Here is a 23,642-nt window from a genome sequence, read left to right as displayed (position 1 = left end):
CTATAAAGAAAGAACAATCGTAGAACAAAATCTTTCTGATTTTAAAAATATGACTGCCAAATTCAAAATACAATGGATGGTCTGAAAAGTAAAGTCGAGGAAATCACTCGGAAAAAGCAACAGAAGGTGAAAAATAGATGAGAGAAAAGATAACTGATGCAGAGGGCCAAGAAGGAAGATGAGCATCTGATTTATAGGGAGTGTCAGAGAGAAATAGAGGGGGCAATTTTCAAAGCAGTGTAACAGAGCTTCCCAAAGCTGAAGGACACCAAACTTCAGATTAGAAAGCCCCCCACCCACCCACGCACACACACAAGCCCCACCAAGTTCTCAGGACAACAAATTGGGGAAGTAAAACCTCACTTCCAGAACATATTAATTTCAAAACAGGGGCACCTGGGTGGCTCAATCGTTAAGCGTCTGCTCTCGGCTCAGGCGTGATCCCAGAGTCCTGGATCGAGCTCCCATCAAGCTCCTCCACTGGGAGCCTGCTTCTTCCTCTCCCACTCCCCAAGCATGTGTTCCCTTCTCTGCTGGTCACTCTCTCTCTCTGTCAAATAAATAAATAAAATCTTTAAAAAAATAAATAAATAAAATAAAAATAAAATTTCAAAACACGAGGCATAAGAGATGCTAAAAATCTCCAAAGAGAAACACAGATTAGTTTGGCCACTGACTTCCCAACAACAATGCATAACCGAACATAAAGGAACCGTTTTTGCCCTCAAGAGTTTTATAAAAGATTATTTTCAACCTAAAAGTCTATGTCTAGCTGAACTCTCAATCACATGCGAGAGGTGAATGAAGACATTTGCGGTCTGCAAGGCTCAGGGAAGTCTTTCTCCCACACGGAATTCCTTAGGAGGCCTTCCAAGGGAGTATTCCAGTAACACAGAGTATGACTAAACTCAAGAAAGAGAAAGACAGAAGATTCAGCAGAAGATGAACCCAACTCACGTGAAGGAAAGTCCCAGGATGACGGTGGGGCAATAGGCCCAGAGAGAGACTGATGGGGCCAGAGAAAAGCTCTAGAAGTTAGAAGAGCTGGTACGGGCTGAAAATTGGGGGAAACTCAAAGAAATGTGAAACTAAATCATGTGGCAGAAGAGAAGGAAAGGCAATGAGAAAGTCCAGAAAACAATAAAGGGTCATACAGGAAGTTTATGGTCTGAATGTGAAGCAAATTTTAATGTGCCTTAAGTTGAAAATGAAGGAATTGTTCTTAGTTCTTTCAACAGGCTGTCCCTCTGTGCTCAACTCCAGGTACTCTACCTGTATGACTGGGCAAAATTTTAAGCTATCGCAGCTTTCGTCCTTGTCTTCATGACCGGGAGGTGATTACTCTGAGGAAAAAGCTCGCCCGGTACCCTGGGTGGCTCAGTCGTTAAGCATCTGCCTTCGGCTCAGGGCATGATCCCAGGGTCCTGGGATCGAGCCCCGCATCGGGCTCCCTGCTCTGCTGGGAGCCTGTGTCTTTCTCTCCCACTCCCCCTGCTTGTGTTCCCTCTCTCACTGGCTGTGTCTCTCTCTGTCAAATAAATAAATAAAATCTTAAAAAAAAAAAAAAAACTAGCTCCAAATGGATCAAAGACCTAAATTCAAGACCTTAAACTATAGATCTCTTAGAAGACCACGTCAGTGCAAATCTTCATGACTTAGGGTTAGGCAATGGTTTCTTAGATATGACCATAAAAGCAGTAGAAACAAAAGAAAAAATAGATAAATAGAACTTTGTTCTGTGCTTCAAAGAACACCGTCAAAAAAGTGAAAATGGGAGGGGCACCTGGGTGGCACAGCGGTTAAGCGTCTGCCTTCGGCTCAGGGCGTGATTCTGGCGTTATGGGATTGAGCCCCACATCAGGCTCTTCTGCTGTGAGCCTGCTTCTTCCTCTCCCACTCCCCCTGCTTGTGTTCCCTCTCTCGCTGGCTGTCTCTATCTCTGTCGAATAAATAAATAAAATCTTTAAAAAAAAAAAAGTGAAAATGGGAGAAAATGTGCAAATAATATATTTGATAAGGAGCTTACAACTAGAGTGTATAAAGAACTCCTACAACTCAATCATAAAAAGACAAATAACCCAATTTTAAAATGCGCAACGGAAATGAATAGACATTTCTCCAAAGAGATATACAAATGGGCAGTAAGCACATACGAAACTACACAACACTAACCATCAGGGCCGTGCCGACGCAAACCAGAGTGAGACTCCGCCGCGCACCCGCCAGGCTGGCCATGATAGAAAAGTCGGTCGACAACAAATGCTGACAAGGAGGTGGAAGAACCGTCACCGCACATCCTGCTGCTGGGCCACAATGTGAAATGGTGCAGCCACTGTGGAAAACCGTCCGGGAAGTTCCTCAAAAAGTTAAACATAAAGTTGCCCCGTGACTCAGCAATTCCATTCCTGGATACGCTCCACGAAGAACTGAAAACCCGTCTACACAAAAACTTCTACACAAATGTTCATGGCATCGCCATTCATACCAGTCAAAAAGTTGAAACAACCAAAATGTCCATCAACTGATGAATGGATAATACATACAGCGGAATAATATTCAGCAATAAAAAGCAATAGAATAGGGCGTCTGGGTGGCTCAGTCTGTTGAGTGTCTGCCTTCGGCTCAGGTCATGATCCCAGGGTCCTGGGATCGAGCCCCGCATCGGGCTCCTTGCTCAGCCGGGGGTCTGGTCCTCCCTGCGCCCCCCCACCGACTCATGCTCAAATAAATAAAATCTGTACGAAAGAAAGACAGACAGACAGACAGACAGAAAGAAAGAAAGAAAGAAAGAAAGAGAGAATACTGATAGGTGTTACAATATGGATGAACCTTGAAAAGAACGTGCTAAGTGAAAGAAGCCAGACACGGAAGGCGGCATGTTGCATTAGTCCACTTACATGAAGCGTTCAGAACAGGTAAATCCATGGAGACAGAAAGGAGTTGGGTGGGGCTGGGAGCAAAAGTGGGAGGAAATAGAAGTGACTATTAATTATTGGGTCTGGGTGTCTTTCTGGGGCGATGAAAATGCTCTAAAGTTGATTCTGATGATGGTTGCACAGCTCTGTGAATGTTCTGAAAACCATTCATTGTACGGTCTCAACAGGTGAACTGTACAGTATGTGAATTTTATTTTTCCAGAAAGTTATTTATTTTTTAAAAACCCGGGGGAGGGGCGCCTGGGTGGCCCAGCGGTTAAGCGTCTGCCTTCAGCTCAGGGCGTGTTCCCGGCGTTCTGGGATCGAGCCCCACATCAGGCTCCTCTGCTATGCGCCTGCTTCTTCCTCTCCCACTCCCCCTGCTTGTGTTCCCTCTCTTGCCGGCTGTCTCTATCTCTGTTGAATAAATAAATAAAATCTTTAAAAAAAATAAATAAAAATAAAAACCCAGGGGAGTTCAATTAACACTGAACTGTATTAAGCTGTAGGCATAAATTTAAGACATAAGTAAGTTACAACTTCAAAGAGAGGGAAGGAAAGGAGAGGAAAAGAGAGGACAGGAGAGGAGAGGAGAGGAGAGGAGAGGAGAGGAGAGGGAAGAAAAGGAAAGGAAAGGAAAGGAAGAGAAATTTAATAGTAGGCTACACAGAGCAGTGCCCTCTTGACTGGGTTGAGGCAAATATAGAAAACAGGTGTTGTGATTTGCCCCCCGTTGTTCTCTCTTCTTCAGAGGAAAAAATTACTCAGAGTTAGCAGATAAAGACGCAGGAACATTGAGCTAAGGACCTTTCTAGAATTCATAAAGTACAGTCGTCAGTGAAAACTTTCCTAGGGAAGAGACTGTAGTCTAGAAGGGAAATGGGGACTATCGGGAGTCTGCCGTGATAAAGGACTCATAGCAAAGAGGTGGTCAGCTCCAACTACGGAAAGGGCAAAGGCGGAAAACAAACTAATTTTTTGGCTGAGATAACATTTAGTGATCATTTTCTATAGGTCAGGGTCTGTGCTAAGTGATTTACACGGATTATCTCATTTGATTTTCACAACAGCCTATTCTCTGCACGGACAGTCAGTCCCCATTCTAAATGTAAACCAGCTTATGGTACTCTCTGCTCTCCTTCCCCCAGAAGCTTCCCTCATACGTAGGGTAAAACACAGATGCATTACCCCTGCCTCTAAGACTGAGGCCAACTTCTGGACTTCAACTCATTCTACTCCAGACACTCTGGCCTCCTAGCTGTGCCTCAAGCCTATTCCTATCACAAGGGCTTTGCACTCCCTCTCACCCTGCCTGAAACACTTTTCCCCCAGGTGTTCCCATGGCTCACTCCCTGACTGCCAGTCTCCGCTCAAATATTGCCTCCTCACGGGAGGCCTTCCCCAAAGTCACTCTGCATCACTCAGCATCCCCAACCCGGCTTTGAGCCTGCATCCCTGTCTGACTAGACAACCGCATTCCTGTCTCCCTCCTACGTTACAAGTTCAAGGAGAGCAGCCCCATCTTCTGTCCTGCTCTCTGCTCTAGCTACCAACGCCTGGAACTGAGTCTAGCATATAGTAAGCACTAAATAAAATGTGTCTGAATGAAGTTGGTCCATCAAATATTGTATTTGACTCTCTGTGTTTATTTCCTCTTTGTTTCCTTATCTGTGGCAGTGTGATACTGTTGGGACCTTTCGTTCATTTCAGGGAATGTTTTATCTGAGGGAAAGGCTGAGTGTGGTCCACCTTTGAACCAGACCGTAAAAGAGGACATGGCACCCCCTGAAGCCAGCTGATGGCAGCAGCAGTGATGAGCAAGAGATCATCACAGGACAGGTCCCTCTGAGGGAAAGAAGTTGGGCTCTGGGGCGCCTGGTGGCTCAGGCCATTAAGCGTCTGCCTTTGGCTCAGGTCATGATCCCAGGGCCTTGGGATGGAGCCCCACATAGGACTCCCTGCTCAGCAGGAGCCTGCTTCTCTCTCTACCCTGCTCCTGATCTCTCTCTCTCTCAAATAAAATCTTCAAAAAAAAAAGAAGAAGAAGAAGAAGAAGTAGTAGTTGGGCTCTGAGGGCCCCCCCGCCCCCCACCATGGAGCCCACATATCATTCTCGCTCTGCTGCCGACTATAGGTTGTTCCAGTGGACTTGAACACCTCTAAGACATCAAACAGTCATCATTCTTCTTTCCTGTTTTCCCTCAGTGTCTCTCATAATAATCGGGAGAAGCAAAGAAATCAGCAGGAGTCGGGCTCAGATCATCACGTCTGGTTGGTTCGAGGAGGAAAAGCGCCACTAAGGCAAAGGCTTTTCCTCCCTGACTGAGCACTGGATTCCCCTGGGGAGCTTTTCCAGCGCCTGCCGCCCAGGCCACGCCTCTAGGCCCCTTCAATCCGAATCTCTCAAGGTGGGGCCCAGGCGGCAGCAGTTCTTACAACGGCACAGGTGACTCTAATATGCACCCTAGTTTGAGGGTGCAGAGCAATGTTCCTCACACTTCAGTGTGCACGTAGATCTCCTGGGGTGTGTGTAAAAAAAAGTAGACTCTGATTCCAGCACTGAGGCCGGGGCCCGAGATTTTGCGCATTTGTCCAGCTGCCAAACGCTGCTGCCGCGGCCGTCTAGCTGTCCGTGGACCACCGTTTGAGTAGCAAGTCTGAGATCAAATACTGGCTTTGACTCGGGGTCACGATTTTCAGATCTAATGTTTCACGATCTGGACGTTATTAATCCATGTGTTCTGCTAATTCCTGGGCGTCCCGGCCACTGGACAGCCACTGTTCTGTTTGCTCTTTCTTGCTACCTGACTGGCCGTTGCTGGGGAAACCGAAGACTCACCTCTTGAACCATCCTACAATCGATGCTGTCCCCGATGTTTCTCAACTGCATGGCCAGCTTGTGGATTATTTCCTCCTGGTGATGGTTCTGGCCAACGCTACTCTCCTTGGGCTGAGAAGGCGGATGGTGGCCTACGTTGACAGAAAAGAGTTCAAAGGAGATTATGAGCTATCTATACATCACTCACCACTAGTCACTAAACACCGTCTTAGACAACGAGAGGGATAAAGTCTCATCATCAATGATATAGAAAAGCAAAGTCTTGTATTGGAATGGATTAGCTCTGTTCAATAAAGATATAATTGAAACCACAAACTAATTTCAAATTTTCTAGTAGTAACATCTAGTAAGAACATCAGTAATATATTTTACTTAAGATGATGTATCCAAAGTATTATCATTAAGCATATAATCAATACGAAATTATTACCGATATTTTTGCATTCTTTTTATTATACTTAAGTCTTTCAAATCCAGCAAAATACCTACAGCAACTCTCAGTCCAGGTGCTGTCCTGCTTTCCAGGGGGAAAATCTTGATCTGTATTTAGATTTCATGAAATTTACAGATTAAAAGGTCGATTCATACAACCAAGTTGTTTCAGACGTACTTAAAAGTGTTATAACAATGAAAACAAGCATCAGTTTTTAAACTTAAATAAATTATAAATAAATAAAACTTAAAATTCAGTTCCTCAACGGGCCACATTTCATGCGCTCAGGAAGCAAACACAGTAGTTATTGTACTGGACAGCACAGGTCTGTATCTTTATAGTTTTGTAAAATAGATTTTTCTACTTCATGCTTATATCCATGGTCCTTGAATGAGTTCTTCCAAACCTTATTAGCTTCCAACAACCAATGAGTGTTTTTAAGCAACACTATCAGTAAACCACTGTGCTGGCTGCTTTGGGGAACTTAATAAAGACAAGATTTCTGTCCTTAAGTTGCTTACAACCCACTGGTTAGGGATGAAACAATTACCAAGTGCTTCCGGAATACAGAGGAGGAGGAAATAAATTTGGGCTAAAGTAGATTTAAGTATGGCTTCATAGATACGCCAAATTTTGCACTGAACCTATTTCGTTTCAATACAATTTGAGGACTTTGATTTTTCAGTCTTTGTACTGAGAAGAATAAGCCCTGTCCTCAAAAAAGTCTAGCAGGAGAGAGACACAAACTACAATTCAACATGTTACATGTAGTAAGAGCAAGGTCTACACAGCGGAGTCAGGGCGGATGTCCCAGAGAAAATGATAACAGAAGTCAGTCTTGGAGAATGAAGGACGAAGAATTAGCCAGGAGAAGGGCGAGGCGGGGGCGGGGCCAGCTGGGGAGGAGTGGCGAACCAGACCTTCCACTCTCTCCAGTAGAGCAGGGGACCCACAGAAGGGTTTTAGGCAGGAGATGACAGGATCAGATTGGCTTCTAGCTCTTTCCCTCCAGGATCGGAGTGGAGATGGGTAAGACTGAAGGCAGGGAATGCATGAAGAGGCTGCTGCAAAGTGCTGCAGAGAGAGATAAGGAGTTGCCTTACAATAACTAGCATGCTTCCCACACACCAGACCGCACACGTCTTACGGACTACTCCCTCACAAGGACCCCATGCGGTCATCACCCCATGCTACAGATGAGAGAGCCATGGGTTAGAGCACGCTTTTCAAAGTTGGCTCCACCTTGGAATCCCTTGGGGAGGCTTTTAAAATTCCCACTGTTCAGGCCTCACTCCATTCCAGTGAAATCAGGTGAGCCAAGCATCAGTATTTTATTTAAGGCTCCTCAGGTGGTTCCCATGGGCAGCCAGGCTTGAGGACTGGTGTTTAGAGGGGTTGAGTTATTTGCCCAGGGTTTGCAAGCTCGTAAGTGTGAGAGCCAGGATTTAAACCCAGGTCTGCCTGGCTGCAGAGCCCACCCTCTTACACCTCAGCATACAGGGCCTGAACTAGTTAATACTAACCTGAAGTAGTCTAACAGGGGCGGGGTGATGAGAACAGAGTCTGTAAATATTTAGGAAGCAGAATAGGCTGGAATTTGACAATAGATTCGCTGAGAAAAGTGAGGGGAAAAGGAACTTCTTACTTTTCCAGCTCGGGACACTGGGAAGGTGGGGGCACCATCAGCCTATTCAGAGAATGAGGGTCGAGGGAGGACTGGTATGGAAGGCAGAGGAGGCAGGTTGAAAAGGAAGATGGTCATTTAAATTCATTTATAAATTTGAGATCCCTGTAGGACATCTTAGTGGGCATCTGGGATATATCTGACGCAAAAAAAAAAAAAAATATATATATATATATATATATATATATATCTAAAGCTCAAGGAATGTCAGAACTCAAAGATTTAAGAGTTTCATTTCTTTATTCAATAAAAATGCAGGAGTGGGTGAGATCTTCCAGAGTTTATATAGCTGATGGATAAGATTAATGCTTAACAAGGTAAGCAAAGGACCAAAAGCCCCCAAACATGAGAAGCAATAGTCAGAGAGATAAAGGGGGAATCAGGAGAAACAGTGTCTCCTAACCGTCTTTCAATGCTTGTTGAAAATTTCCTTTTCAGGGCACCTAGGTGGCTTAACGCGTCTGACTTCGGCTCAGGTCCTGATCTCGGGTTCTGGGATTGAGTCCTGTGTCGGGCTCTACACTCAGTGGGGAGTCTGCTTCTCCCTCTCCCTCTGTCCCTCCCTCTGCTCATGCTCGCTCTGTCGCACTCTCTCTCTCAAATAAATAAAATATTTTTAAAAAAGAGAAAATTGCCTTCTAAAATGTACTAATGGGCACTGTTACTTGGTTAACGATGGTATACAGAATAGGACTCTGTGTGTGTGTGTGTATGTGTGTGTATCTGTGCGTTGATGATGACGATGATTCTGAATCCTGAAACACACCTTAGGGACCCTTCATTAAAGATGCCAATCATTGTCTGACTTGCCCACACCCCCTTCCAAAAGAATCTGCCGTGTTGCCTAAGCAATCAAGCTCCTTCTTCCATGTCCCCACCCCAACCCCGGGCCACGCTATTTAGATCAGAGATGGATACCTGACCCAAGAGCATTTAATCCATTGGCTGGCCAGGTAGTCAGAACCTAGCCCCTAAAGAGAACAGGGTCCCTTCCTCTGTGTTCAACGTTCAGGAGACTAAGGAAAAAATCGGCAGTGGGACCAGGAATGTTACAGGATTACGTTGGGCCTAGGGTAAATCAAATCCATTTGCAAGCAAAAATTATGAAAGGCAAGGAAACATTTAAAGGAAAGATGGAGGAAACTTGCCGACAGAGAAGAACTAACCGAACACATATTAGGAAAGCAAGACTCAAAAAAAAAAAAAAGACTGGCTCCAGAACTGCCTCAGAACTTGACCCCTCTAAGTTCAGTTCTATTTCATAAGTGTCCTCATGGGAAACCACAGCTTTTTGGAGGTGCCCAGTGTAGGTTTCTCTTCCCTGCAACCAAATGAATAATCACCAATATCCATGTCAATTATCATTGTACAGAGCTGTCAAAGGTAGGGAAAACTGTGTGGGAAATCGGCTTCAGGACAGACTCTGAAAGTGAAATTTAAAAATTAGGTTCCTGGGGTGCTTGGCTGGCTCAGTTGATGGGGCATGTGACTCTTGATCTTGGGGTTGTGAGTTCAAGCGCCATGCTGGGTATAGATATTACTTAAAAATAAAAATCTTTTAAAAAAATTAGTAAATAAAAATAAAATCTTTTTTAAACGATAAAATAAAATAAAAATTAGGTTCCTGGTACCAGTGGCTTGTGTTTTGGTTCTGGTCATTTACCCATTCCTCTTAAAGGTTGAATGCAGGGGCACCTGGGTGGCTCAGTCGTTAAGTGTCTGCCTTCAGCTCAGGTCATGACTCAAATAAATAAATATTTTTTTTAAAAAGTTGAATGCAAAATGGCTTCAAGGCTCTGCTGTACTCAACCTGTCTAGTCAGCATTATTTGCTGACTAAAGAGAAACTGATATCCCTGTCCTATGGACATTAACACAGCAAAAAAGCTATGCCACCATATTATAAGTAATGTTGTAAGATTTCAGGAAAGAAATTATTAAATCAAAGCTTTGAAATAGTCATATATTGGAAAGTAAGAGGTCTTATGACAAGATAACCAGAATGAATTAAACATAAAAGTAAAACTCTGTATTTTCCAAGTATTGGATTTTTAATATCCAGAGGGAAAAAGTGTCTTGCTCTATGCTAAAAAGTTGTGTGAACGTGTGTATGTATATAGCCACACGGAGTTCTGAAAATAAAATCATAGTCTAAATGGCCTACTGGGAAATTTGGGACAGTCACATGGTTAATCTTTTTGCAAGAATAATTTCCTCAGAAAGCAAATAATAAACCTCAATGTATTGGAACTTTAAAAAAATATTGCTGTGTGTTGAGAATCCTACATAAGAAACTGTGACCACTTGTCCCTTCAGTTGAATTTAGGAAAACTTGTAAGCAAACATGCTTCAAAGCTTTTATAAGTGTTTCCCTGCTGCTAGCTATAATGTGAATATTTTAATTTCTCCTATGGTGACCATGCTTTCACAATCTTGATTTTGTTCACTAAAAATAGAGGTCTAGGGACTTCTGGCTCAAGCCTGGACACAAGCATTGGCCTCCCATTGCTCCTAATCCCTCCCAAGACACCACCAAAATGAATGCATAAAAAAAGAATAAAACCACAACAGTGAAAAGATTGGGAGATGGGTCAACAGCAGATGAGAGACCTGTACATATTTCTGGAAGGCAGAAAGCAGGTGAGACAAGATACCAACAAATGAGCCAGGCAGAGAAAGCGGCAAGACCTCACCATAGGAGCTCCTGAGGCTTGGAAGCCCGTTTACTCCACTAAAACCCCAGGGCTGGGGGAGGGAGATGTGGCATGTGCCACATGGTACCCTTGACACCCCCAGGCCACTATACCTAACACAAACTTCAGGCAAAAAAAAAAAAAAACCAGGCCACTCTTCTCTAATGGAAGAGAACAAATCTTGTGGAGAAAGCTAAAGCTTCTTTATGAATGTTGATGCCTCAGATTAAAGGTCTCCTTGTGCTAGCATGTGGGGGCCTGGGGCCAGAAAGTGAGCTCCCTAACTCATCTCCCTAAAGTTCTCCCAACTCAGAGCCCTCCTATGCCCCCATTTGAGTCATCACTCAGTGGGGAGGCAGTTAGGCATAGTGGTAACATTCTGAAGCCAGATCACTTAGGTTCGAATGTAAAATCCACTACAGATAACACTCTGTAATCCGGGGCAAGTTATTTAATCTCTCTATGCCTCAGTTTCTCCAACTGTAAGATGGGAATAGTAATGTATTATTTTATCAACCCTAAGATTTTTTAATGCCTCCAAAATCAGAATGTATTTTACAACCCATGGCATGTCATATTTCAATAACATTTACCTTCTTAGTAGTAAACAAAATGATGGTATAGTTTACAATTGATAGAATGTTATTAAACCTAATGAAATATCATAGTAACTACCTCATAGAGACGTTGTTGAGTTGACTGAATGAGTTCACAAATTAAGCCTGCACAAGACAGTGCCCCAACCATGAAGAGACACTATGTAAATGTTAGCTACTGCTACCACCTAAGAAAACAGTCCTCCTCACACAACAGCAGAAAAAACCCACATCAGCTACCCAGTCCATATTTCTTTAAAATAAAGGATCACTAGGCAATTGAAAAGGACCACAGAATGCAAGAGAAATACTAGAAAAACAAAGAAAACTAATCCTGAAAAATACATGTAATTCAGGGAATGGAAGAGAATGTTTGCCAATTCTAATGTATACATTTTGAGAGATTTAAGAAAATACGACATTCAAGAAACAAAAGAGAATGCTATAAAGAAAGAACAATCGTAGAACAAAATCTTTCTGATTTTAAAAATATGACTGCCAAATTCAAAATACAATGGATGGTCTGGAAAAGTAAAGTCGAGGAAATCACTCGGGAAAAAGCAACAGAAGGTGAAAAATAGATGAGAGAAAAGATAACTGATGCAGAGGGCCAAGAAGGGAAGATGAGCATCTGATTTATGGGAGTGTCAGAGAGAAATAGAGGGGGCAATTTTCAAAGCAGTGTAAGAGAGCTTCCCAAAGCTGAAGGACACCAAACTTCAGATTAGAAAGCCCCCCCACCCACCCACGCACACACACAAGCCCCACCAAGTTCTCAGGACAACAAATTGGGGAAGTAAAAACCTCACTTCCAGAACATATTAAAATTTCAAAACAGGGGCACCTGGGTGGCTCAATCGTTAAGCGTCTGCCTTCGGCTCAGGGCGTGATCCCAGAGTCCTGGGATCGAGCCCCACATCAGGCTCCTTCCACTGGGAAGCCTGCTTCTTCCTCTCCCACTCCCCCTGCTGGTGTTCCCTCTCTCGCGGGCTGTCTCTCTCTCTCTCTGTCAAATAAATAAATAAAATCTTTAAAAAAATAAATAAATAAAATAAAATAAAATTTCAAAACACGAGGCATAAGAGATGCTAAAAATCTCCAAAGAGAAACACAGATTAGTTTGGCCACTGACTTCCCAACAACAATGCATACCGAACATAAAGGAACCGTTTTTGCCCTCAAGAGTTTTATAAAAGATTATTTTCAACCTAAAAGTCTATGTCTAGCTGAACTCTCAATCACATGCGAGAGGTGAATGAAGACATTTGCAGGTCTGCAAGGGCTCAGGAAGTCTTTCTCCCACACGGAATTCCTTAGGAGGTTTCCCAAGGGAGTATTCCAGTAACACAGAGTATGACTAAACCAAGAAAGAGAAAGACAGAAGATTCAGCAGAAGATGAACCCAACCCACGTGAAGGAAAGTCCCAGGATGACGGTGGGGCAATAGGCCCAGAGAGAGACTGGATGGGAGCCAGAGAAAAGCTCTAGAAGTTAGAAGAGCTGGTACGGCTGAAAATTGGGGGAAACTCAAAGAAATGGAAACTAAATCATGTGGCAGAAGAGAAGGAAAGGCAATGAGAAAGTCCAGAAAACAATAAAAGGTCATACAGGAAGTTTATGGTCTGAATGTGAAGCAAATTTTAATGTGCCTTAAGTTGAAAATGAAGGAATTGTTCTTTAGTTCCTTTCAACAGGCTGTCCCTCTGTGCTCAACTCCAGGTACTCTACCTGTATGACTGGGCAAAATTTTAAGCTATCGCAGCTTTCGTCCCTTGTTTCATGACCGGGAGGTGATTACTCTGAGGAAAAAAGTCATTCCGGTACATACAGATTTTATTGCTGGGAGCCACCAGCCCTAAATCCCAGAGTCTTGCACAACCTTTTACCTTTGGATGCTGACACAACAGGTGGACAGAAATGAATGGAAAGATTCTGAAGTCTCGGCGTCTCCACACGCCAGACCATCTGCTTCCAAATTGGAAAACACATACCTCGCCTTTGCAGAGACAAACCACCTTTACCAGAACGCAAGGCCTCATCTCAAACTCAGTGGGACCTTTTCTTTTAGCTGAGGAAAAGAGCTTCTTTTAGGAGAGCTTGAAGCCATTAGCTAGTGCTTTAAATTCAACCACTTTGAACATTTGAATCTGTCAAGTGCAAAACCAGCAGTCTTTGCCTCATCTCACAGGCACCCTTTTTCATAATCAATTAAACGTATTCTAGTTGAATGTTCAATGGCCAACAATACCTGAGCTGAATAATAATCTCAAAAAAGTTTGCCTAAATTTAGCAGGACTACTCATCAACTTCAGGAAGGCTCGAAGTCTCTCACCAAGGACAAACTGCTCTTTTTAAAAAGGACTGCCGGTATCACCCAGGACTGAAGTATAGCAAGAGAGAACTGGTCATGCAGGAAGGCTTGAAAGGAAGTTTGCACGACAGTGAGGTGCAAATTCAAGCCACCAGACTAGATGTAGCATCAAGAAGTACAGACTGTTCTTCCAAGGGGTGTCCTGATGAAGGAAGGAGAGAGAGCAGGCAGTCGCAAGAGGAAGAGGTGTGTCAGAGGAATTTTCTAGGTTGAGAGTTTTGAGCAGGTTTTGTAGGTTGAGGAGAGGAATTAGAGCAGGAATAATGGAAAATGGAAGATAGAGCGGAGCAAAATTGTGGAGGCAAAGTCCCAGAGGCTTAGGAGAAATGAGAATGAAAGCACATGGGAAGATTAACTTTGAATCGAAGGTGGGGGTGGGGGTGGGGGTGGGGGGGTGCGCCCTTCCTTTGAGGTAGAATAGAAAGTAAGATGTGATATTCAGGTAAAGAAGGCTGGGCCAGGGAGAAGAGATTCGGCTATTTATCCCAACAACATCCATTTTGTCCATGAAGCAGAGAACTACGCCATCTGCTGAGAAAGCGGGGTATCCTGAAGTGACTGAAATTCGTCACTAACGGAAATGGAAAAAAGAAAGGTGACCAAAGTTGTAGGAGAGGAGCTAAAGACAACCATCGCCCCTCCCTCCCAACAACAGAGAAAGAAAAAATGTGTATATATGTCCTTGATGGGCATTCTCTTTCCAGCTGGCAGGTGTCCTAACCTTGAATCTAAACAAAAGAAATTTTTATCCTGTTCTCCCACCGGAGAAGCTTCAAGGCTTGGCCCAGTTACTTTCTAATTTCCTGTTCTTAGGCAAGATATTTAGCTTCTCTGGGCCTCGGTTTCCTCGTTTGTTAAAAAGGACTCTAAGATTATTATGAATATTAAAAACTCTTGTTCATAAAGTGCCAGGTATACAATAAGCCTTTTATTACATAGCTTAGCTACTACCACTGGACTTGGTATGAGGTGATATTTACAGAGGTTTAAAAACGTAAACCGAGGTTACTGGTTTCTAACTTTTGGACTCAGCTGATAGACAAAGCATGGAAGAGTCGCTTGTGGCTGGCGGCCAGAGTGTAAATGCTAACAACTCCAGCTACATAAAAAATTTAAAAGTGTAAGGGACAAAGAGTAGGGTGTGGAAGGTCACGTGAGCAGAGGGCCGGGAAGTTAGTATCTGCGTCTTATAAAATGGGGAGCCATGTGAGAGTGCTGAAAATATATGAAATAAGAAAGAGGCATTTAAATTACTCAAGTTTCCAAAGACAACAAATAGAAGTTTTACAATAATAATTTATCAACCATGAGAAGAGAGGGTATAGTATGAGCTAAACCTCGACCGCCATGTTAAAGAACCGGGGGGAGGGGGGGAGAAGCAATGGATGGTACCAATTTGATAAACCAAGAGATAGAAGAATAAACACACATTATTTAGAACAGTAGTTCTCAACTCTGGCTGCACATGATTATCAACTTGGAGACTTAAAAAAACCCCACAATTTTGTTAGTCTGGGAATAAAATTACACATAGGTGTTTCTTTAAAGCTTCCCAGGTGATCCTAGCATACAGCATTAAGACTCACTGATCAACACACCTGGAAACCATAGTCAGTTAAAGAGTTTCCCGTCTGGAAATGGGACAATGGGATGGAGGTGGAGGTTAAAGGAGAGGCTGGATACCAATTGAGCCTTCATTCATTCGTTCATTCATTCATTCATTCATTCATTCAACAAATATTGTAGAAGGTCTTCATTCATTCATTCATTCATTCAACAAATATTGTAGAAGCTCTTCTATGTGCCAGGCACCGCTTCAAGACCTTTTTACCACAACCTCTTTAGTACTAGTTGATTTGTTCTCATGGACGAGTGCTTGGGGAAAAAAATTATAATGCATCGAAAACACAGCATCATTACCCGAATCCACACGTTTAAATGCTTTGGGCAGCCAGTGAGAACCACTTCTGCCTGAGTCCAAAGTACATCACCTACGCAGGGGGATACAGTTGGAAAACACAATCTTTCACAAGGGGACAGCCAGGCTGTGAACTGACTGGGAAAAGACAAGGGAAGGGTGTCTAAGGGCACTGGAGAGTACCCACCCCACTTCACGGGCGCCCTTTCCTACTGCCAGATGCCACTGAGCCATGGCTGCCTGGCTGGGTTCAAAAGTAAGGAGCTCTGAGGGCGCCTGGGTGGCTCAGTCGGTTGAGCCTCCAGCTCTTGATTTCCACTCAGGTCATGATCTCAGGGTCCTGGGTTGGAGCCCCATGGTGGGCTCCCTGCTCAGTGAGGAGATTGATTCTCTCCCTCTCCTTCTCCCTCTGCCCCTTTCCCTATTCTCGCTATCTCTCTTTCTCTCTACAATAAATAAAATAAAACCTTCAAAAAAAAAAAAAGCACTTTGAGGGCAATGGTCCCCAGACTTCCTGAACCCTACAACAGAGTAAAGAGGGGGAGGGAGAAGATATGAGGCAGGGAGGGCCAAGGACTCAGCACATTAACTCATCTCAGCCAAGAGAAGGTGGCTTACATAGCAGGTGAAATATAGGGCCCTTTGTTAAAAATTGCAACCATACTGTCTGTCATTTCAGTTTCCATTGTTGTTTTCAAGAGTATCATGAAACCTATACACACTAATGGCGTTCTCATCTCAGGCCATTTTGAAATAACACCCTAAAGATTAGTTGACACCCAACCATGGATTATTTGAGGGTACCAGTGAGGACTGAGAGCTCACCCAGGAGACAAGGTGCCCAGAGAGAAGAAGAAAGGGCAACCGAGTAGGGAGACCCTCCAAATGGAGGTCACCTATTTCAAAATGGCTTTAGGGTCAGCCCTGCCTGTGCCAATCAAAAGCATAATGATTTGCATCTATTAGTTTAACTGATCAATTAACTGTCACCTGGGAAAGACAAAATCCAGTATCTGCATTAGGAAGATGGAATACAAGTTTGATACGTTTCAGTAATGGACAATGGGAGAACTGAGATGCTATATAGAAGCCAACAAGACTTGGGTAGCTTAATTGGGTAGGCAAAGGGGCAGAAAAGAAAGGACATGGAGACAGGATGCAACAAAGGATTGAGTGTGCCAAGCGAGAAATGTGTCTTGCATTCTGGAACTCAACATAATAACTATTTATATTTTGTGCATGTCTGACCAACTAAATGGTGAATTCCCTCAGGACTGTATCTATTTCATAACTCTGAGACCCGGCACAGTGCCCTTAACATAGAAGGTCCTCAACAGATATTATTATGATTAGAAAGATGCAGTTTCATAAGGGGGTGGAGAGAATGGGACAGAAAATAAGGTTAGGGTCAGATGAAAAACGTTGGCTATTCTATAAGTTTACCTAAGAACAGCCCTACCTTTTAGTTTCCCTTGAAGACGGATCATTCATCTAAACTTGTAAAATATCAACAATAATTCACATTCACATATTTTCCCTCTTGGTATAGAACCTTATCAAAAGCCTAAAGATACTCCCACAGTTAGTGGTGGAAGTGAAATTGGTAAACCTCTGTGGGGGGCAAAGTATCCATCAAATTTTACAAATGCAAATATATTCAAGGTTATTTGTTGTAACATTGGTTTCAATATTAAATGATTGGAAACAACCTAAATGTATACCAAGAGTAAACTATTTAGGGGCGCCTGGGTAGCGCAGTCATTAAGCGTCTGCCTTCGGCTCAGGGCGCGATCCCGGCGATCTGGGATCGAGCCCCACATCAGGCTCCTCCACTAGGAGCCTGCTTCTTCCTCTCCCACTCCCCCTGCTTGTGTTCCCTCTCTCGCTGGCTGTCTCTCTGTCAAATAAATAAATAAAATCTAAAAAAAAAAAAAAAAAAAAGAGCTCCCTCTGCCTGCAACTCGCACTGTCCTTAAACTATTTAAATCAATTACGTTATATTCACACAATGGAATATTATGCCATTGTAAATAAGAATGACACTCTGCAAGTATTAATGCAGAAAGATCTACAAATCATATGGTTAACTGAGAAAACGAGTAGCGACAGTGTGCTTTGTATGCTACCTTTTCTCTAAAAAGGGAAGGGGTATAAAAATCTATATTCAGGTTGTTCATGTTTACATAAAGAACGCCCAAAAATCAAGAACAGTGGTTGCCTATAATAAGGAGTATTCAGAGTGGAAACTGAAGACAGGGAACAATGCAAAACTTTTCACCATATGCCCAAATTTTCATATTCTTTAGTTTTCACCCATGAAAATGTGTTTTTATTTACAAATAAACACTTACATAGCACTTAATGTCTCAGTTACTGTTGCAAACCATTTAAAATTAGTAACTCATTTATTATTAATGTATTAACATAACTACTCAAAATTTAATTTAAAAAGTATCTCATGAGTGTCATAATTGTATTGTGGTTATACAGAAAAATCTTTGTTCTTAAGAGACGAATTATTTAGAGATGGAATTACTTAAAGATGAAGTTAGTAGATCTACAACTTTATCTCATAACTTTCTTTGTAGCAAAGAAAAACATCCGTACATGTATTCATGGGTATGTGTGGATAAGAAGGTAGAGGGAGAGAAAGAGAGATAAAAACATAAAGCAAGTGTGCCCCCCCCCCGCCAAAACAATGGTTCATCCATGCAAAGTGTACATGACTAACCATAGTCTTGCTCGTGCAACTTTTTTTGTAGATTTTAAATTTCCCAAGGTAAATGTTGGAAAAGAAAAAATATCTCAGGAAAGTCCTTAAAAGTGAAGTAAAACATTTCTATTTAGTTTCTATAAACTCTTTGGACTGGTTTTCAAGGCTCCTAGAATATATCTCGACTTTTGTCCAGCCTTCCTACTCTGTTGAACCAAATTTTACCTTTGAATCACATCTCAAAAATTACTTTCTCAATATGGCTTTTTTGAATCTTCCAAAATAACGCGATCTCTCAGCACTGTGAATATCTATAGTGCTTTTAGTTCTATTGAGATACACCATATTCTAATAATCATTGAATGTTTTGGGACTCCTGGGTGGCTCAGTCTGAGCGCCCGCCTTCAGCTAGGGTCATGATCCCGGGGGTCCTGGCAACAAGCCCTGCTGCTGGCTCCCTGCTCATCGGGGAGTCTGCTTCTTCCTCTCCCTCTGCTCCTCCCCCTCCCCTTGTGCTCTGTTTTTCTCTCCCTCTCAAATAAATAAATGGAATCTTAAAAACAAATCATTGCATGCTTTTATTATATAAAACAAGAGATGATAATGTATTTTAGATGTATGTATTGTATACTTACCTATTGTACATACATTGTCTATAACAATAATTATAAGTTATGAGTTAACACCCTAAGAACTTAACAATTGAAAGAAAAAAAGAAGTGCCTTTGATAACTTAGAGGCAAAATCAATTCATGTGTAGTGGAGATGAGTGAGATGAGCAGTCACTGGAAGAGGAGAGGCTCTCAGCTATCAGCTCTCCCTTGCCCAAAGAGCTCCCTCTGCCTGCAACTCCCACTGTCCTTAACTCCTTCAGGTCTCAGTCCAGGCTTACATCTTGAGGGAATCCTTCTCTAACCTTCTTGCTAGGTCAAAGCCCCATATAGCATCTGGACCTCTTCTTAGCACTTATCCCATTATATTTAACATTAGTATGTTTAATTGACTACCATCTGCCTCCTTTATCAGACTGGATGCTCCAGGACGGAAGGAACTGTTAATGTTTTTGCTCATTACCAGTATCTAGCACAGTGTCTGGAATTTAGTAGGCCCTAGTAGGTTGGTTTGTTTGTTTTTGAATGAGTAAAAAACAGAAAATATGTCCATCTAGAGGAAGAGGGAGAGAGTTGGTGAGACTTAGCAGAAGAGAGAGAGAGGCAAAAATGAGCATCCAGGCACTCTCAAAGGGAGAAAGAGACTGAACAACTGGACTCTCTACTGACTTCCACAGCCAAAACCCCATGTAGACTACTTACACACGCATACACACATATATACATATGCTTACACACGCATACACACATATACATAATTCTGCCCTTTCCTACCGGTAATTATGGCCTTTTTTAGAGGTGGAAAAGCCCTCTTTTTGCTTTTACTAAGTTTTGCTTTCCCAAGAGTTTCTAATTTCCCTTAAACGACCTATGGTTGCCCTGGACTTCCTAAGATCCTATGCGTCCCCTCAACTTTTCTAAGAAAAAGCGGCTTTAAGTTCCCCCTACAAAAATTACGTCTTCTTTCTCCAAAGAGTTATACGTTCAAACGTGTGTATTTCCCCAAAGTAACCGAGACACAGTTTGGCTTCAGCGAGTCACTGAATAATGACTGGTGATTTCCATTTTCAGTCTGTGTCCAAAAGCCAAAGAGGGGATAAGGGGACCTTTCAATAATCAGCTTCCTCAGTAGGAGTTTTACGTGGACCAGTACTTAGGGCTTTTTCTTTATTTTCTTTTTTTCTTTAACGTTCCCAGCCAGAGAGCTTCCGCAGGTCCTCGGGGCGACCTCCCGCGACCTTCGCGGCACCTGCAAGCCGCCGCGCCGCCCGGGCCGGCTCTCCGGCGGGAAGGCGCGCGCTCCGCCCGGCGGTTTTGGCGGCAGAGGTCACGTGGGCCCGCTGTGGCCAATGAGCGGCGCACAGGGCTCTCCGGTCTCCCGCGCGGGCGGGGACGCGCCTGGCTCGCTCCTCGCCCCTGAAGCGAGCGGGAGGTCGGGAGACCGGGTACCTCGAATGCGCAGCCCGGAGCCTCCCGTTACCCTGCGGCTTGGCGTTCCTGACGCGGTTCTGACACCTCCGGGGCCCTCTCGCGCCTCCCCCTTTAGTCTGCACTCGTCTAAATGCCCTAAAATACGAGGGGAGAAGCGCGCCGGCCTCCCGGGCCGGGGAAAAGAGCGGGAGGGCGGCAGGAGGCTGGTGTCGCCTACCGCCTCCCAGGGACGGGTCCCCTGTTTCTCATTGTGTGGCAGTCCTTGAACGCACGCCGGGGGCCCGCCAGGCTAAAATGCCTGTCCCAAATAAGATTGTACACACAGACTAAAACGAAAGTTCCAGGCACGAAAACAAGCACGGAAATGAGGTTGTAGGCTGTTACTCTCTAACTCAAACGTAGGAGCTTCGTTCTTCACCCCGCTTCCGCTTTGGAGGTGAAACTGTAATTTGGGTTAAAATGGGCCAACCGCCCACAGGGCACCTCAGAAGGTGCTTGAGGAGGAATCTGTGAGGCTCAAATGGTAATAGCTGAGCGTGGAAACATACTGGAAAAAAGTTGACGAAACAGAAGTTCCAGAATAGTGATAACGATCACACTTTATGAATATGCTAAAAACAGTCGGATTTTGCCCTTTAGAAGATGAACTTTATGTACGGATTACATCTCAATTTCAAAAACAAAATATATGTTCTAGAAGGTATTCATAGGTAACAAAAATCTCAGGCTTTGAGAAATCGTTGACACATGCACAGATCAAAATTCAGTATTTTAGTCAATTTGGTTATTTCTGGAAAAGATACCGTATTTGATATGTGGCAAGGGACTCAGGATGCCTGAAATTTCCACTTTCTCAGTGGCATGTAATTCTTTTAAAACTGGAAAATAGTATGAGATTAGCTTTAATTATTCCTTTCAGGTGTCTAGCATATCTTAATCTAAAAATCTAAAACCCCATAAATTTAACTCCTTTAACCCCCAACACCCTAATGCCCTTCAAAACACGAGATTTTAATTTTCCAACATTCAGGGACATTTGGGAATCATGCAAATTTTTGCAAAACAAAAATTCAAGTTTATATTTCCTTCATGTTCTTTCCTATATTGGCAAAATCAAAGAGGAACCTAAAGCTGAATTTTTCTCTACTTAATGTAGACATTGTCAGGTCAAGTTAAAGACAAATCTGTATTAAAGGACAAATTTGATCTATTTTGGTTAATTTGGGATCATCTTCATGAGTTGTCACATCAACAATTCAGAGCTAACAGACACTAAGAGATTTGTGAGGCAAAGTCAGTTTTAGATTTTTACCACCTAAGAGCATTGATGAATAGATTTACCACTATCTTCTTACAGTTAATGTTTAAATAATCTATTTAAGGCCCAATTTTATGTCCTCAATACCAAGAAAAAATACATGCTAAGTAGAAATATTTATCCTAGCTCAACACGAATAATATCTTACCTGGGTTCCTCGGCATGGCTGAAACTGGCTGGGAGCTGACAAGTCGGGTCATGTACTCCTTCTGAAAACTGTATTTCACCCACAGGGATTTGCAACAATTTGTTACTTTGGGAGAGGGATTCAGAAGTTCTTTAGGTTCACAAACAATGGTGTCATGTTTTTTCTTCATGTTTTTTCCCTGTTGAAAATATATCTTCAGAGAATTCCCCCATCAATATATGTTCAGTATGTTTGATGAATATTGGTGTTAACAATACAAGCAGCCTTTATTCTATATATCTAAAGGTTATGGTTTTGAGTAGAAAATAGAACAGGGTAATTAAGGTCTTTTTCAACTTAGATAAACATCTTCCTATATTGTTGGTCTTTAGATCTGCCCCACCACCCCACATCCTCATCTCCAGGCAGTTTTTCGTCTTTTCAATAGCCACATTCTACCAAGAGAGCAGTCTAAATAAGTATGCATAGAAAAACACAGACGAATTAGCATAGTCAAAAGAAAATAGATTAAAAACCTAGAGATGGGAGGGTTGGATATGAAATACATTTTAGTCCTACTTCCTTGTGTGTATATGATTTTGTATTCTCTCTTTAATTCTCCATATACACACAGTCCATCTCTACAGACTTTAATGAAGACTATTCTCCCACCCCCATCCCTTTATTTTAATACTGCAGTGCCAAACCAATACATTGAAGAATTGAACTAAGACTTCCATTGTTTACCATCCGCTTAATTCTCTTAACTTAAAGGTTGGCCACAGTTTCACTTTCTATTTTAACTTCTAAATCTAAGCAGTTAATGGAAAGGGAAGGAATGGTTAGGAGAAGTCAGACAATAAAGAACAACTTAAAAAAGTAACAGGAGAGGTCTTGGAAAGGCTTAGATCAATGCTATGCAATAAAAATATGTGAATCACGTAAGTAATTTTAAGCTTTCTACTAGCGGCTACACTAAACAAGTAAAAAGAAACATGTAAAATTAATTTTAATGATGTATTTTTTTTGCCCAAATATATCCCAAAAGAAATCCAAATATTATCATTCCAATAGGTAATCAATACAAAAAATTATTAATGAAATATCTTACATTCTTGTTAACATACGTCTTCTAAATCCAGTGTGTATCTTACACTTACAATACATCTCAATTTGGACTAGCCACATTTCCGGTGCTCAGTAGCTACATGTGGCTAGTGGCTGCACTGCAGCTTTAGACAAAGAAACAAGAACTAAAGAGAAATGACTGAGCGAAAGGCAATATGCAGTTATCTGAGCCATGCAAACTAAGAGGGCGTGGGAATCAGCAAGTAGAATTCTGACTCATTATTTTTCAAATTTACTACATCTTCCAGAGCAGAATGCTACTTGAAATTTTTTATTTTTATAATTTGGGCCAGATTAGGGAAGAGGGCGCTGTGGGTTCAAAGGGTTGTAAGTACCTGGGCATTTCTGGTACCTTGGGCAGCTTGACAGTTATTGGTTTTTTTTAATCCCTGTGACTTCTTTATTTTATAACCTAAAGTTTGTGCTTCTTAATCCCCTTCACCTATTTTAACAGCTTGACATTTTAACTATATGCATCAGACAACCTTATGATCCTAATTTGATTTCTCAAGTAAACTTTACATTGGAAAAAGGACATGCTGTCCAGCTAATGCATCACAACCAAATTAGCCCTGAATAGAATTTATTAAATTACGAAATTACTCAAAGTTGACAGTCAAGATACAGTTAGAGAGTGAGGTTCTTTTATTTATTTATTTGAGAAAGATGGCATGGGAGGTTGCAGCCCGAGAGGGAGAAGCAGGCTCCCCATTGAGCAGGGAGCCCTAATCAGGGCTCGATCCCAGGACCCCGGGATCACAGCCTGAGCTGAAGGCAGATCCTTTACTGACTGATGAAGGCAGATCCTTAAATGACTGAGCCACCCAGGCGCCCCCAGAGTGAGGTTCTTATCTGAAAGAGCCAGC

At 42.6% G+C, this 23,642-nt stretch overlaps 1 protein-coding gene across 5 annotated transcripts in view; it reads right to left on the bottom strand.

Moving 5' to 3' along the window:
• PXT1 (peroxisomal testis enriched protein 1) overlaps positions 1 to 22,857 on the bottom strand; it is a 36,495-nt gene extending 13,638 nt beyond the window's left edge. Inside the window, exons 1-4 of one of the 5 annotated variants that reach the window (XM_040644692.1) lie at positions 22,760 to 22,857; positions 21,670 to 21,847; positions 5,755 to 5,885; positions 2,085 to 2,357 (exon numbers count right to left, since the gene is read on the bottom strand). In XM_040644692.1, coding sequence (XP_040500626.1) covers positions 2,286 to 2,357; positions 5,755 to 5,885; positions 21,670 to 21,838 — 372 coding nt within the window. In that variant the 5' untranslated portion in view covers positions 21,839 to 21,847; positions 22,760 to 22,857 and the 3' untranslated portion in view covers positions 2,085 to 2,285. Of the gene's footprint in view, positions 1 to 2,084; positions 2,358 to 5,754; positions 5,886 to 21,669; positions 21,863 to 22,759 lie in introns of those variants that run through there. The other 4 variants (XM_040644690.1, XM_040644693.1, XM_040644691.1 and 1 more) reach the window with 4 other exon arrangements.
• Between the last annotated feature and the right edge of the window lie 785 nt (positions 22,858 to 23,642).

This window comes from Ursus maritimus, unplaced genomic scaffold (genome assembly GCF_017311325.1).
Source record: "Ursus maritimus isolate PB19 unplaced genomic scaffold, ASM1731132v1 scaffold_30, whole genome shotgun sequence".
Classification (NCBI taxonomy): domain Eukaryota; kingdom Metazoa; phylum Chordata; class Mammalia; order Carnivora; family Ursidae; genus Ursus; species Ursus maritimus.
This window is presented reverse-complemented; position numbering and strand designations above follow the sequence as displayed.